This window comes from Ptiloglossa arizonensis, chromosome 4 (assembly GCF_051014685.1).
Source record: "Ptiloglossa arizonensis isolate GNS036 chromosome 4, iyPtiAriz1_principal, whole genome shotgun sequence".
In the NCBI taxonomy this organism is placed as follows: Eukaryota; Metazoa; Arthropoda; class Insecta; order Hymenoptera; family Colletidae; genus Ptiloglossa; species Ptiloglossa arizonensis.
In genome coordinates this window covers 21,458,819-21,475,328 of record NC_135051.1, presented here as the reverse complement: position 1 = coordinate 21,475,328, position 16,510 = coordinate 21,458,819, and the positions used below count along the sequence as shown (strand labels likewise).

The following is a 16,510-nucleotide window of genomic DNA, read 5'->3' as shown; positions in this document are numbered from 1 at the left end:
TACATCTCTTCGTTGTTCAAAACGGAGCACTACATTCGGTATTCCTTAACATTGAATTCTCGCGTTGCATCCCTCTCGTTGTAACCACCTTTGTATATATTTCCCCGTTATTTTCAAACCTTCTTCCATGGTTTAATTAAATTTTCTTCTCGCAACGATTCAATCAGCGTTATTTCGCACGAAGCACACCGTTAAAATGAAAATTGCCACGTTGGCGTTAATTGAAACGAAATTCCAAATGAAACATGTAAGGTTTGGGAGGATGGTAGAACGTTCTTATGGAAATTCATCCGATTCGTTCGTCGTCGTTTTTTCAACCTAACGTACCTATTCGTACCTGTGTATGGAAGTTATCGAATCGAATATTCGAATTGAATTTTATTCAGTATTACGAAAGACTTTTTCGTTTCAATTTCTATTCGCGAATTGTAACGGAGTTACAGATGATCGGTGTGTATTCGTGTTTAGAACGTTTCCACGATTCTCCTAATTTCCGTTTAGTATTTCGTCGGTCAAGTCGGGTCCGTTTTGCGGTAAATTGCTCGAATCGATTCACCGTGTCCCGATTCATTTTACGGGGAGAGATCATTGCTGATAATTTCGATCAGATTCGAGTGGATCCAGTGAAATTGGACACTCTGTGCATTTAAATCGAATACATACCGCATAATCTGTGCACCTGTATCAATAGCTACGATTTCGTTCAGAAACAAATAGCCAATGTACTCACATTTGATGTCCAGATTTAGAGGGTTGCTCTCCCCGTCGCCTTCCTTGTTGCTACCGATGCAAGTGTAGATTCCAGCCCTGCTGCGGGTCACGCTTTGCAGCACCAGGCTTTGGTTACTGATTATTGTGCCGGTGGCTGGATTATGATACAACGGATTGCCCTGTGAACGTAAGATCAAAATATATTCGCATCGAACGGACCATTTTCAATCAACGACCACGACCACGACCACGACGACGACGACAGTTTCCTTAAATTAAATTTAGGGTAAGTTGAAAAATCGCACGAAAGTGTATCGTGACATTAAATACTTAATTTTAGCCGCTCGGTATAAATTATTACAATTATATGTATTATTATTGTAATTTGCAACGAGGAGGACCCGAATCTAAGGTCGAAATGTTTATTTTTATACTGATGTGCTTGCGTTAAATTTGATCAGTTTTTTTAGAAGAAATATTTAAAAGAAATGAGAGAGAAAAATGTTTGGATATTTTTTATATAAAATACAATGACGAATATCGATTTTATTCGTACAATGTTTTTCGAGAAACGAAGTCGAGGTTCAATTTTTTAAATGAAATGACCTCGTACGACCTTGAAGATATTATTGTACAATAAATGGACGAATTTGTTTCAGCTTGCATTCCATTTAAAGAATTGAACGTTAGCTCGGTTTCTCGAAAAATATTGCATGCAAAATTATACATAAGTATTAAAACTTTTCTATCTTCCATTTTTGTAAATACTTATGGTATTGAAGAAAATGTTAGTCGAATTTAACGGGAACACTCTGTATACAATAACGTACTCGTACCGATTATTTTTCAATTATCTTCACTTCGTTTATATTTTTCTCCCGGTTTTACACATTTGCGGAGCATTTCGTGATCCAAACGATAATAAACGTTCCCGAGGTGTTAACGGTAATAACGATCGATCGGAGAAACTGGCGGTTAAATTTGACGAAAATGACGGAGGAATTTCACGGAAAATGGATGAAGGGTCGCCGACAGTTTTTCAATTTTTCAACGGTCGGGACGTGGCAACGTCTTCCGTTTTCTTCTCGTTCGAGTGGCGGAAAGCTCCTTTGAATTCCCTCGAAACACACTGGCGGTAAAGTAGAAATGTCCCGTCCCGTTGCTGGTCGAATCAAACGAAGAATCGACAAAGACTCGCGTCCTGGACGTTTCCGCGAGTACAATGACATTATGATCCGAAGCGCCCGAAGAAATATTTATGGAACTCGCGCAATATACCGGGCACAAAGGGACTATGTCTGCATTCGTTCAAAATAAATCTTTCCACCACTGGAGGGATTGTAATCGTTCCCCGGGAAATTATATTCCCTTTAAACGCTCGTCCGGTTGGCACGATTTCGACAAAATGTCCGAGAAATGATCATCGATCCGCGTTTCATTCGGGAACACTTATCGAATTTTTTCGTGTTCGAGTATCCGAGCACGATATTGAATATCCGATTTAAATTATACCGTGAACATAATTCGAGTAGTGTTTCAATACTCGATTATTCGAGCACTATTCGAATTCTTGACTATTTGGATGCTATTTGTGGAAGTGACTATTCGATTACTGTTTCAATACTCGATTATTCGAATACTATTCGAATTCTTGGGGATTTGAATACCATTTGTACAGTTAACTATTTGATTACTGTTCGAATACTCGACTACTCGAATATTATTCGAATAGTCCATCATTTGAACACTATTTGAATATTTGATTGTTCAAATACCATTTAAATACTCGATCGTTCGAAAACTATTCGTACGCTATTAGAATATTTAATTCTTCTAATACTATTCGAGTATTATTTGAACGCTTGCCTATTCGATAATCATTGGAATACACGCCATTTCCAATTCTATTTGCTACTTGATTATTCGAATATTATTTGAACACTTGACTATTCGAATATTATTTGAACACTTGACTATTCGAATATTATTTGAACACTTGACTATTCGAATATTATTTGAACACTTGACTATTCGAATATTATTTGAACACTTGACTATTCGAATATTATTTGAACACTTGACTATTCGAATATTATTTGAACACTTGATTATTCGAATATTATTTGAATACTTGCCTATTCGATAATCATTGGAATACACGACATTTCCAATACTATTTACTACTTGATTATTCGAATATTCTTTGAACACTTGATTCGATTTGAGTACTATTCGAATGTAATATCCGACCATTGATACTCGAATACTAAAATATTCGAAATGTACTAGTAGTATCCGAATGGCTATGAAATATTTGAATAGGTTCAGCCCTAATCTCGCTCGAATCACCGCATTTATGTGTTCCATTCGTAGCATAGCGACTTGTAAAGCGAGGTACGGTAACAGACACACTGCCGCAGGACATACAATTTTTTAAATATTCATGATAAAACGCGCTAACGAATAAGATACGATTTTCTCATTTTTTAAAACAGACCCATAAAATTTAACGTCGTATTAAACCCTTAAAAACGGAGCGATAAAAGTATACTGTCAGAATATCTCGACCGTATACCACGGGAAGTTAATAACGATAATTCATAAAAAAAGGCTACAAAATTTAGAGAAATAAGAAAGCTCAAACTCGTACTGTTTTTTTGCACAGCTACGTGAGCTATCCAGCCAAACGTTACGTACCTTTTTTTTTTTTATGCTTTATTCATGAGAAACTTGTTCGTTTTCAGATTGCATCGCCAGAGAGTAAACGATCTTTTACCATGTTCATATTTCTCGTTCGGAGATGACAGAACAACTCAAAGCGAGTACGTACCAATTTTCTCCCCGTGATGAATTTTACATAACATCTATCTTCGTCCACAATGCGATTTTAGTTTTACACAAACAATACAGAATAACTCAATTTCTATGCATCGACCCCGTGTTTCATTCATCTATATCAATTAATCCAATTAATTCGATTCGAACTGATTAACGAATCATACAATTAACCGAATTGATGCAAATAAACTTACGTATTTATTACAGAAGGTGCTCGAACCTAATACTTTATTTTCTCTTGTAAAAATAATGGTATCCCTCTGTTCTCCCTTTGCAAGTTCGGACCTTTGTGTATTTAACGCTACAAATTTTTTTTTTAAATTTTCCTAAACAAAACACAAACAATCAAATTTCAACGATACATCGTTCAATGACAGATCATCCATGAGAAATTCAGGCGATCGCGATGTCTTCGAGTTCGTTAATCACCGAATCGCTTGATATTTAACAATAATAATTATTTAATCAAAATTACGAATCACTATATTTCTAATACCCCTTTGGTTTCGAATCACGCGAAACGATCGACGCAAAGGGCCAACTTAGACTTCGCCGATCGTAAATCGAATAAAAACGAGCGGTGTGTTTCGCGCGGGAGATTTGAAATCGCAAGGAGATCTCGCGCCGGTTGGAACGCAAGCGAAATATTCCGTCGAGCGATCTGTAACGCGAGGACCGTGTTTGCGAACCATCGGGAGACTCCCGCGCGTCGATATCAAACAGATTAATATTGAACGGGGAACCCCGTTCGCCGGTAATCCTTAAACAAATCTCTCCCCCGCGATCGCTGGCGGTTGAAAACCGCTCGCAACTCCGTGATATCGGCTCATCGTATCAGCCAGCGGACAATTGACTCCGCTTCCCCCTATTTATATCCATTCAGGGGACTCGTGGAGAGTCTCCGAGCAGAAGGGTGGGGGGAGTGAGGTTTCGAACGAGGTGCTGTTGGAGTGTGTCTCATTAAGAACGAATACGTCGTCGAATCTGTCGAAGTTCGCCAGTTGGGCCTCGCTCGGGGTTACGTCAACGGTACCCGAAATTCGCCGATAAATTTCTTATCGATGGAGGCAGAGAGGGGGTGGTTAGGGGAGGAGGAGACGGGGTCGAGGCACGGCGGTTATTAGCTCAAAGAACGCTTACGCGCCAGTTCCCCGGTTCGCTCGGTATCAGCATGTAAATTTTAAACGGAAACTTCCGCGTCGCAGGTGCACGTCCCGTCTCCCCTTATCTCGTCTCCCGATTAAGCTTCAGCCTCGGCTCTAAATTATCGATCCCGGTGAACTGCCACGCAGATTCGTTATCCGGCTCGCAACGTCCCGACACGGGATCGTTGGATGTCGTCGTTGTCGTGGTCGTGGTCGTCGACACGCGCGCCTACGCAAACATCCACGCAAACGTCTACAAACGCGGACGTACGGGCACGAACATGGACGTACGGACACGAACATGGACATACAGATACGAACTCGGATATATGGACACAAACATGGACGTACAGACACGAACGCAGATGTACGGATACAAACATGGACACACGGACACGAACGCGGACGTACGGACACAAACATGGACGTACGGACACGAACATAGACGTACGGACACGAACATAGACGTACGGACACGAACGCGGATATACGGACACAAACATGGACGTACGGATACAAACATGGACACACGGACACGAACGCGGATATACGGACGCAAACATGGACACACGGACACGAATTCGGATATACGGACAAAAACATAGACACACGGACACGAACGCGGACGTACGGACACAAACATGGATACACGGACACGTACGCGGGCATACGGACGCAAACATCGACACACATACGCAAACACGAACACACAGACGCGAGCGCACAGGCGCGAACGCAAACACGGGTACACAAACGCGTGTGTACGCTCACGAACGCGAACGCACGTACGCAAACACGTGTACACGTACTCGAACACGAACACACATACACATACCCACGTGCACAAGTATACGGTGATATGGACTCACGTTATGCCGCCAGGAGACCCTGTACACCCAGGGATTGGACTTGATGTTGCACTCGAAGTAAACGTCGATACCCTCGCGGATTGCGCTCAAGTTCAAATTGCTCCCAAGCTCCAGGGTAACCACCGGCTCGTCTGAAAGTTCAACGGTACAGGCGTGTAAGAAACGTTTCGGTGGGTTTTTGCCGCAACCGCTCGCGACGAACGACGTTCCTTGCGCGCGGAACGACGCGCGGACAAGAAAGCGGGAGAGTTATCGTGTGTACGGTGTTCTTAGCGGATACCGGTTACACGGAAGTGATTTGTGCACCCGGTGTAATTGGTGAGCAACCGAGCGTCGCGTGTTCCCGATCGATTTTCCCAGCGTGTAAACGAGGGTCAGTTTATGGGGCCCTACAACCGAGACGCTGGAATCTACGCTAGCCGAACCGATAAGGTTCCTCGGATTTCGGGGTAAGTTTGTTTCGGATTTGGTTCAATTTTTTATACAACTAGGGAATAGTCATTCGATACGAGTCGTGCACTGTGTACTTGTGAATTTTGGAGGCTCGTGTAGTCTCAACAAAAATTGTGATTGAAATGTTAATGGTAGAAAGGGAAAGGAGATTCGCGAGATCAGATCCAGAGATTTCGAAGTGTGCGGTGGGTGTCGCGTAAATTGTGCGTTAGGTTGCTCCGAAAGTCATTTCGTTTTCCAAAATGGAGATTATGTAATTTAATAAAATGTTTATACACTACAAAAAAATTGTGTTTCATTTTCACCAAAAAAAATAATCGTGACACGAGTCACGAATGATTTTCGTTTCTCGTTTTCGTATCGAGGAATTTTCAAACGATGGAACTCTCATTTCTCTGACGTTGAACATCATACATCAACGAGGTGTATTACAAATGAAAATACTTGGTACTTCTTCTCCCCCTGATACGAATTGTTTGGCACGTTACCATAACAATGCAACCCACCTTAACAATGTAATATCTGAAATTACAAGTATTAGGTTCCGATATTCCGACAAAGTTTCCCATTATAAGAAGTTGCAGTTGGTAGCAAGAAACCGAGATTCACGTGTATCGAAGTTTTAGACTTCGGATTATTCAATTACTGCAACGTTGCACCGATTAAAAGTAAGAAACCGTTCTCTTCGTCGAAATAAATAACAACGATGGCGAAAAGAAAAGAAAAAAAAGAAAACAAACAAACTCCTTTCCATCTGAGCGTACATCGTTAATGCAATAGTAAGGATTTACTGAGAGTTTATACGTTTGGATAACAAACAGAGTTCTGAAACTGTTAGTTATTCAACGGTAAACAATTTAAATTCCCGCTCCCATCCGATGCAATATTGCTCGGTTTGACAACAACAAAATCAATTTTGCCCGTTAATCCTTCTTGGCCAGTTCCCTCCGGCAATCTGTTGGGGATCAGAAAGCTAGACCAAACTGGACCAACATTTCCTGGCTTAATCACACAATGCATCCACGGACGCAATTCATCCAAGGATGAACGTTTCGATGCAGCGGAACCGGTAGAATATCAATAATTTCGCCGCAAAGTCCACACACTGGCCATCCTAAGTCAAGTATCTATACCACGGTACACCTCAATAAGTTTGTTATTATAGACTGCGGCCGTAATGGGGTTCCGTGGAAATTAAAGCCTCGTTTGTAGTCTCGTAATAAGATAAGCGACTCGATAAAACTTCCAATTGACGCTTTCGAGAAACTCTAGCGAAAGAAAGGAAAAGTATTCGAAACGAATACGCGATGCATAAACGAGTCAAAATTATGGAAATGTAAATATACACGAGAGGCGAGGTGTTGAAGAAAGTAATATTATTAAACTTAACCTCAGTGTTATTTAAATAACTTTAATTCTCGATACTTAAAATCCGTTATCAGTTATTTATTGAAGAAATATCCGTTCCTGAATCTTGTTTCGTAAACTATAGTAAAAATAATACAAAATTAAACAAAAGAAATTTGTACAAGTTATTTTTGTTTTAATCATAAAAGAATCGATCATAGAAATGTTTAGTTTATGTCCAGTTAGTTTTTTCACTCGTTTCGTTGTTTCAAGTATCTATTTTTGTTTTTATTTCTACGTATAATATAAATGACATTTTTCTTAGGAAAAATCGATTCCCGTTAAAAAGTGTATTCCGTCTCTTCTAAAGTTATGGTGTTTCGTCGTGGCGTCTAACATTTAAACTTTCATCCGGCCGCCACTGTACCCGACAGCAATCGTCAAACTATTAATACTTTGTAAACCGTTTGCGCCACGTGACCCACACTTTCTGGTACAATTTCTCGGTTATATATTTTCAAACCTTTTGCCGCGTTTAATTAAATTTTCTTCTCGCTAAGATTCAATTAACGTTATTCAGCACGAGACGATCGTGTAAAATGTAAATTGAAATTGTAATTGGTGCGCTAGCGTTCATTGAAAAGAAATTTCGTACACGTGAGCCAATGTATATACACTAGCCGTAGAAGTATTAATATTTCGAGGACAGTTCGCGCTACCGGATCTGCACTTTCTCAGAATTACCGGGAAACAGTGTAAATTAAAAAAAGAGACACAAAGTCAAATAGTGTAAAAGAATATACACGCACAAAGACAAACATTGCAAATTAGGAAAAAAGCACACGAAGGCAAATAGTATAAATTAGAAAGGAAGTACATGTGGCGGCGCTACCGACGCTTGCCACCAGAGGGAAACTGACCACTGACCGTTTCCCGCAAGTACCCGTACCTGCTCCGATCGGTATATATACGATCTCTCACCGATCACCCAATGTCCCGGCATATAAGACAGGGCCTCTTCCCCTTTCCTTATTTTCTACCTACGACTAGAGGACCGCCAAATACACAAAGGTAATAAATAGTATAAATTAGGGAAAAAGTACACAAAGGCAAATCGTGTATAAATTAGAAAAAAAGTACACGAAGGTGAATGGTGTAAATTGGGAAAAAAGTACACAAAGGCAAATCGTGTATAAATTAGAAAAAAGTACACAAAGGCAAATCGTGTATAAATTAGAAAAAAAGTACACAAAGGCAAATCGTGTATAAATTAGAAAAAAAGTACACAAAGGTGAATGGTGTAAATTGGGAAAAAAGTACACAAAGGTGAATGGTGTAAATTAGGAAAAAAGTGTACACAAAGGCAAATCGTATAAATTAGAAAAAAAGTACTACACAAAGGCGAATGGTGTAAATGAGGAAAAAAGCACACAAAGGCAAATAGTGTATAAATTAGGAAAAAACTTACAAAGCCAAATAGTGTAAATTAGGAAAAAAACACGCAAAGTGAAATAGTGTAAATTAGGAAAGAAACATATACAAAGCCAAATGGCGTAAATTAGAAAAAAAAACACACAAAGTCAAATGGTGTAAATTAGGAAAAAGCACACAAAACCAAATAATGTAAATTAGGAAAAAAAACATACAAAATAGTGCAAATTAGGAAAAAAGTCCTCAAAGGCAAATAGTGTAAATTAAAAAAAAAACACATAAGGCCAAATAGTGTAAATTAAAAAAAAAACACATAAGGCCAAATAGTGTAAATTAGGAAAAGAAAAGGTACACGAAGGCAAACTAGTGAAAACTTAAGAGAAAACATATAAAGTTACGTGGTTTGACCTCTAGTAATAAAGTACAGATGTGGTCCAAAAACCACGAAACCCCATCCCCTAGGGGATCTTCTCTGTGTCGTCGAGTTATGCCTATAAATTTCGCGACAACCCCCTCCGTCTCATCCCATAGAGGAGAGGGGGGGGGGGCGAGGTTCTATAACGAACCCGGTGTTATGCAGGACTCCCGTTCCTGTCACGGTTGCTGGAGATTAACGCTGTGATTTTACTGTCCAATATAAAAGTTTTTCCCTCGGTTCGGACGGCGAAGAAACGACGGAGAGCCACGACCGAGAAGAACGAAAACGAAAGAGAAAGAGAGAGTGAGAGAGAGAGAGAGAGGAAGGGAACTGGAGATCAGCTCAGCTCCACAGAAATTAATGGTACATGCCGATCTGCGGCTAAAGATTCTCTCGTTTTCTCGATTTTCTTCTTTCCGTCCGTAACGCGGGTCTCTCTCGCACCCACGGTTTAGTCGCTGTTCCCTATCCCTTTCTCTCTTTCTCCCACGACCTTGTTCCCCGGTCCCGTCGGTCCGTTTCGCTCGTTTTTTCCACTAGACTTTCGCGCTACCCTGGAAGCACGATTCCGTGCCTTCCGTGTTTCCCTCCCTTGACTCTCTCGTACACCCTTCCCCCCTCACGAACCCCCTAGCATCGGTCTCTCTCCTTTTCGCGCTGCGTTTTTTTCCATTAGCCCACGTCGGGAGGTAATTTTAGATAGATAGAGAGAGAGAGAGAGAGAGAGAGAAACAGAAAGAGAAAGAGAGAGAAACACAGAGGATGGAGGAAGGGTTGGCAGGGTGAGAAATAGGGAAAAATTTACTCGTTATTGCAGGCACGAATCTTGCGGCGGAATTATCGGATTTGTTCGGTGGACTCGTATTACCAGCAGCGTTCCGGTGAGGGGAGGGTAGGGGGAGGGGGACAGGGGCGAGAGAAATCATAAGCAAGACCCGGACGGCGAACGTCGTGAATCGATATTGCGGCTGCTCTTTCGCGGCTCTTGTTTTTTCCTTTTTCAGTCTCTCTCTCTCTCTCTTTTGCTCCTCGCTTTTTTTTTCTCCCTCCCTCGTCCGTTCCATCTCCCTACTCTCACCGACCCCTTCGATTTTCAAGCTAGGAACGATATCGAACCGGCCACGGGAGAGCGGATTTCTTGCTAATAGCGAGGCGGAGATCGAGCGTGAAGCCAATACGCGGTTTCGGTGGCTGACAGAATCCAGCTGGCTGAAAAAGTTCCAGCCAACCCCTCTCACCTCCTCCTCCCCCCATCCTGCCGCGCCATCCTGCTGGCGTACACTTCTGGCCCCCTCTCGCGACGATAGGGCGACGCAAGTTTTAATTTGAACGAGCCAAACGAGCGCGTCCTTCCGCGACGCGAGAGTCGAGCGACTTTTCCACCGGTGTCTGGTCGGATGGTGCAATTTGAAACGGATCATCCGGTGGGTACAGCGATATCGAGAACGCTGATTGGAAGATACGCGGGAGCAAGATTATTTCAGATAAGGGTCGCGCGAATCAAGCCGTCGAGGGCTTCGGAATGCGCGACCGCCTCAAGGTACAGGTTTATTGCTTGCGTTCTGAGGTTTTAGGAAAGCTACTCGTAGGCTATTGCAGGATGCGTATGCCGGGATTTCGATGACGGGACGGTTTGTATCGGTTTGTTGGACGACTTTGAGGAATCTCGCAAGAAGATTTTCTCGATAGAGGGCTAGTTTTGGGTATTGAGAGGTTCTTGGTCATCTGTGAGCAGGTAGTGTTGGGGTCTAAGATAATGGGATATTTGTGTGACGGAGTGGACAGTTGGTATTAGTTTGTAGGGTGACTTGGAAGAATTTCGCAAGATTTCCTCGATAGGAAGGAAACTTTGGGTAATTGCGAGGTTCTTGGACATCTGTGAGCAGGTAGTGTTGGGGTCTAAGATAATGGGATATTTGTATGACGGAGTAGACAGTTGGTGTTGGTTTGTAGGGTGACTTGGAAGAATCTTGCAAGATTTCCTCGATAGGAGGGAAACTTTGGGTAATTGGGAGGTTCTTGGACATCTGTGAGCAGGTAGTGTTGCCAAAATAATGGGATATTTGTGTGACGGAGTGGACAGTTGGTATTGGTTTGTTGGTCGACTCTAAGGAATCTCGCAAGAAGATTTTCTTGATAGAGGGCTAAACGAGTTATTGCGAGGTTCTTGGACATTTATGAGTAGGTAGTGTTGAGATCCAAGATAATGGGATATTTGTGTGACGAAGTGGACAGTTGGTGTTGGTTTGTAGGGTGACTTGGAAGAATCTCGCAAGATTTCCTCGATAGGAGGGAAACTTTGGGTAATTGCGAGGTTCTTGGAGATCTGTGAACAGGTAGTGTTGGAGTCCAAAATGGTGGGACGTGTATTGATCATATTGTCGTGTAAGATAACATAGTTGTAGAATGACTTAGTTCGTATTACCTTGTAGGATGACTTGGTACAAGATGTTCTTGGATATTTAAAAGTAGCAAGTGTTAAGGTTTCAAGTAATATGTTCATCTGACGAGACGGAGAGTTTTGCAGAATGACTTCAAAAAGTCTTGGTGTAAGATTTAATTTAAACTTAAAATTTTTAGACAGCTGTATACAGCATGTGTTGGAGGACCAGATGATGGGACTGTTCAGAACGGTCTTACAGAACAACTTCGAAGAATCTTAGGAGACTTTTTTAATAGAGGGAGAATTGGCTCTGTTGAAACTTTTAGATCTACCGGAGTAAGCAACCCATGAATGCAGTAATTACAACAAGCTAATCACAGCGATTACCGTTTTCAAGTAGTAACGTTTACTCCGGATTCGCGCTCCTGTCTACTTTAGGTCTACTTTATCGATTTCTTTAGATCAGAATCTAGTAGAGGTTTCAGGGTGAGTTCAACGACGTATAAAATGAACTGTCCAACTATCTGAGTTAATAGGAAGTAACGCTTCATTGGTCCACATTTCACATGATTCATATCCTATCAATTGCATCGTAAGAGCCGAATGAACAACCTTTCGTGTTCGTTTTTTTCTATTTCGCTGGCCACTGACGAGCCTGAAAATTTCTTTCCCAACGCGCTATAAAAATTTCAAAAATTCGTTTCAGCTTGGTCGATACACGTTTCGCGTCCAGATCGCCGTGATGCTGTATGGTCGAGTGCTTTTTGACATGTATCGAGATCGGCGGCGTGTATTTTTGCATTTCGAAACGTTACGTCGAGGGTCGTTGAACTCGCCTTAAAAGCTATTATTAGATGTCGATACAACAAAGTGTAACGTTTCTTCAAATTTGATAAATAAGCACTTCTCCTTTTAACATGCCCTTAAAATACAGACATTCGATACTAAAATATCTCGATTTGCATATTTTGGTAAATTTCTCAATTTTATCTAAGTTTTAAGGAGTACAGTACCGTTTCTGGGGAGTCTACTTCTCTTTACAAAAGAGTTTGTCAGGTCGAAGAATACATCTTGTAGAAGGTTGGAAATTTTATATAAGGGAACATCTTGTACAAGGTTGGAAATTTTATATAATACATTTTGTACAAGGTTGGAAATTTTATATAAGGATACATCTTGTACAAGGTTGGAAATTTTATATATGGATATATTTTGTAGAAGGTTGGAAATTTTATATAAGGGAACATCTTGTACAAGGTTGGAAATTTTATATAAGGACACATCTTGTACAAGGTTGAAAATTTTATATATGGATATATTTTGTAGAAGGTTGGAAATTTTATATAAGGATACATTTTGTAGAAGGTTGGAAATTTTATACGAAGGAACATCTTGTAGAAGGTTGGAAATTTTATATAAGGATACATCTTGTACAAGGTTGGAAATTTTATATAATACATTTTGTAGAAGGTTGGAAATTTTATATAAGGACACATCTTGTACAAGGTTGAAAATTTTATATATGGATATATTTTGTAGAAGATTGGAAATTTTATATAAAGGAACATCTTGTACAAGGTTGGAAATTTTATATAATACATCTTGTACAAGGTTGGAAATTTTATATAATACATTTTGTACAAGGTTGGAAATTTTATATAAAGGAACATCTTGTACAAGGTTGGAAATTTTATATAAAGGAACATCTTGTACAAGGTTGGAAATTTTATATAAAGGAACATCTTGTACAAGGTTGGAAATTTTATCTAATACATCTTGTACAAGGTTGGAAATTTTATCTAATACATCTTGTGCAAGGTTGGAAATTTTATATAATACATTTTGTACAAGGTTGGAAATTTTATATAAGGAAAATCGAATAAATCCTTGTTTCTTTGTAATTTTTCCTCACGTAAAATTTCCTTCGTCTGGACATGATGCATCGTAAGAGATAATACGAGGATCGTTCAATAGGCGAAGACACAGACGTGAAACGAGCCATGTGACGCAAACCTAGCAAACGCGGGCATCGAGGAATTCTACTTTAAATATTTGGCATCACTGCCGCCCAGAACCAAGAATTTGTGTTCAGTTTATAGCATGTTCTGGTTAGTTGCCAAGACGGCTGTCCTGGTGCAAGACAGCATATTGAAAGAACAGCGCACTGTCGTCGGATTCTTGAGTACTGTGAGAATATTGGTGGAGCAGACAGTTACAGAAGGATGATTATGTGGGATGAGGTACGCTTGCACGAACCAAAGAAATATTTAAACACGAAAGACTTAACCGGGACAAAAATTCACCGCTAGACGCAAACCTGGCTACGTAAGCAGCCAAGAGAACTTTTTGTCATAGAAACAGGACAACACTTTCATGGAGCTTTTTCGTGGAGATTCGCAGACTAGCTTATTAAATACACGTAACATTTTATCGTTTATTTACCTAATTTTACCTTACACGTGTGTAGATCGACCATCGGCAAAAAAATAAGAGTTCCATCGAGCGTGAGTTAAATATACGTACCATTTCATCAATATTTACGTAATATTTTTTTACGCATACGCAAATTAACCACCCTCAGAAAAATAAGGGTCCAACATAAATTAACTATACATTAAATACACGTATCGTGTATTCATCATTTTTCAAATCTTTCTTTAGACATACAATAACTTTACATTTTCCCATTATGTGTCCCCATTGAGTATCATTGCAGCAATTATTATTATTCGTTCGACAATTCTTAACAATACTCTTATAAAAAATGTTAGAAGCTAAAATTATCCATTTACGTTAATTATCGGGAGAATTGCAACGATCACCGTTTAAATTTCCAACGAAAATTTTAACCTTGACTCTTGCGATCTCCAAGGTTGCTCGAAAGAAGTAATTAAAATTTTAATTAATCTAAATAAACCCCGGTGGGTAAATTGACTCAAAGAATAGACACTCTCGACACGCGTTTCACATTAAGCTACGTTGCTCGTCGCCACCGCCGCGGAAACTTCGAAAACCTATTTCGGCACCACGGGGCGAAACAATCGCTCCTAGAACCGCTATCTATCGATTACGCGAATTAAATTACGTTCCGTGCGCCGGCGTAATAAATCGCTCATCAGCCGTATTTCATTTTTATTGGACACAGGCGAGGCCGGTTTTCCCGTGGACGAGACCTTGCGCAAGCGAGCGATACAAAATACAGAAAAAGAAACAAAAAAAAAAAAGAAACAAAAAACGCAACTAGGGATTTCGAAATTTCGTTCGCCAGGAAACCAATCGGAGCGATCTCTCACTGTTCCGAGAACCAATTAAATTGCCTAATCTCCGTATCTTTGGAACATTCGACCACACCTCTGCATCGTTGTTTTCCTAATTATAGTATCTTCTTCGAGTGTTTGATTTGAAACTGATGGCTTTTTTCTTTCGAAATTGAACGAGTGTTCTGTTCGTGGATAATGTCGAAATAAGTGTAAACGAGAAATAAGTGAATAAATGATCGGTGTTGGGGTGAACGAACAGGTTGTATTATTCATTTTCCAGATCACCGATGTTCATTTTCGATTTACAAGGTGGTCCACGAAACGTGATCGGTTTAGATTGTTCTGTCGTTAGCGAATTGATCGGAAATTATTTTATTCGATTGAATATGCGATCAAGGGGTGTTTTAGGGGTGATTATAGAACAGTTTTTCGAATCTTTGTTTTCAGAGTTTCGAAGGTCACCTTCGAGGATAGTTTTTTGAATGTTACTTGGGTTCAGATGGGAAGAGATATTTGTTACTGTGCTTATAGAAATTGTTACAGTACCCGCTGCAAGATGAATATAAAGAAATTGTGTGTTTGTCTTGAAAAATTGATGGTTAGCTTACAAATTTGAATGAAAGAACAGTTTGCGAAAAATTAGCTACAACTCCTTGAATTGTATTGTATTGAACAAAATAAAATCGGTTCAGTAATGGTAGAGCAATCCAAGCTGATCATGTTTCGTGGTCTCACCCGGTATATATTTTAGCAAACGGTAGCAGATCGAAAATTGAGGAATATTTAAAGAAAATGTGGAAGGAAGGTTGTAACGCCATCAAAGAAAATTTGTAGAATATATTTACTTATCTGACTTGCGATACTACGTGTCCATTAATATTATATTTCAAACGTTCAAAATTCTATGTTACGTTCAAATGTTATTGCACCCACGAGTGTTATTCTGTAAACGAGTTAAACACCGATATTTTTCAAAAATGATGAAATCTACCCCCTTCTGTAAATTTCTCTTCAACTTTTCATATTCAGAGATCTGTGTTTAAACATTCCTCTAAGTTAGGGCCAAAATACCGATGAAAATAACGTCGATCGACACGCGATGATAGAAACAAATCAACATTCGAACGTTGTTTTCGACCGAGATCGTTTCACAAAAAAAAAACAATAGAGAAAAAAAAAATAGTAACTCCTACGATATAAAAAATCTCCTACGATATAATATATAAAATAACTCCTACGATATAATATATAAAATAACTCCTACGATATAAAAAATCTCCTACGATATAATATATAAAATAACTCCTACGATATAATATATAAAATAACTCCTACGATATAATATATAAAATAACTCCTACGATATAAAAAATCTTCTACGATATAATATATAAAATAACTCCTACGATATAAAAAATTTCCTACGATATAATATATAAAATAACTCCTACGATATAAAAAATCTCCTACGATATAATATATAAAATAACTCCTACGATATAAAAAATCTCCTACGATATAATATATAAAATAACTCCTACGATATAATCTACCGTGCATTAATAGTTTATTGTTTATTCTCGTTAGTATCCACGTTCTACATAAAACCCTTGTACGTTCTATAATACGAAAAATTACTAACGCACAATCTACCG

At 39.5% G+C, this 16,510-nt stretch overlaps 1 protein-coding gene across 4 annotated transcripts in view; it reads right to left on the bottom strand.

Moving 5' to 3' along the window:
* LOC143145813 (nephrin) overlaps positions 1-16,510 on the bottom strand; it is a 586,636-nt gene that overhangs the window by 63,559 nt on the left and 506,567 nt on the right. For all 4 annotated transcript variants that reach the window (XM_076309561.1, XM_076309562.1, XM_076309564.1 and 1 more), the window contains exons 8-9: positions 5,564-5,694; positions 731-890 (exon numbers count right to left, since the gene is read on the bottom strand). In XM_076309561.1, coding sequence (XP_076165676.1) covers positions 731-890; positions 5,564-5,694 — 291 coding nt within the window. The remainder of the gene's footprint in view (positions 1-730; positions 891-5,563; positions 5,695-16,510) is intronic.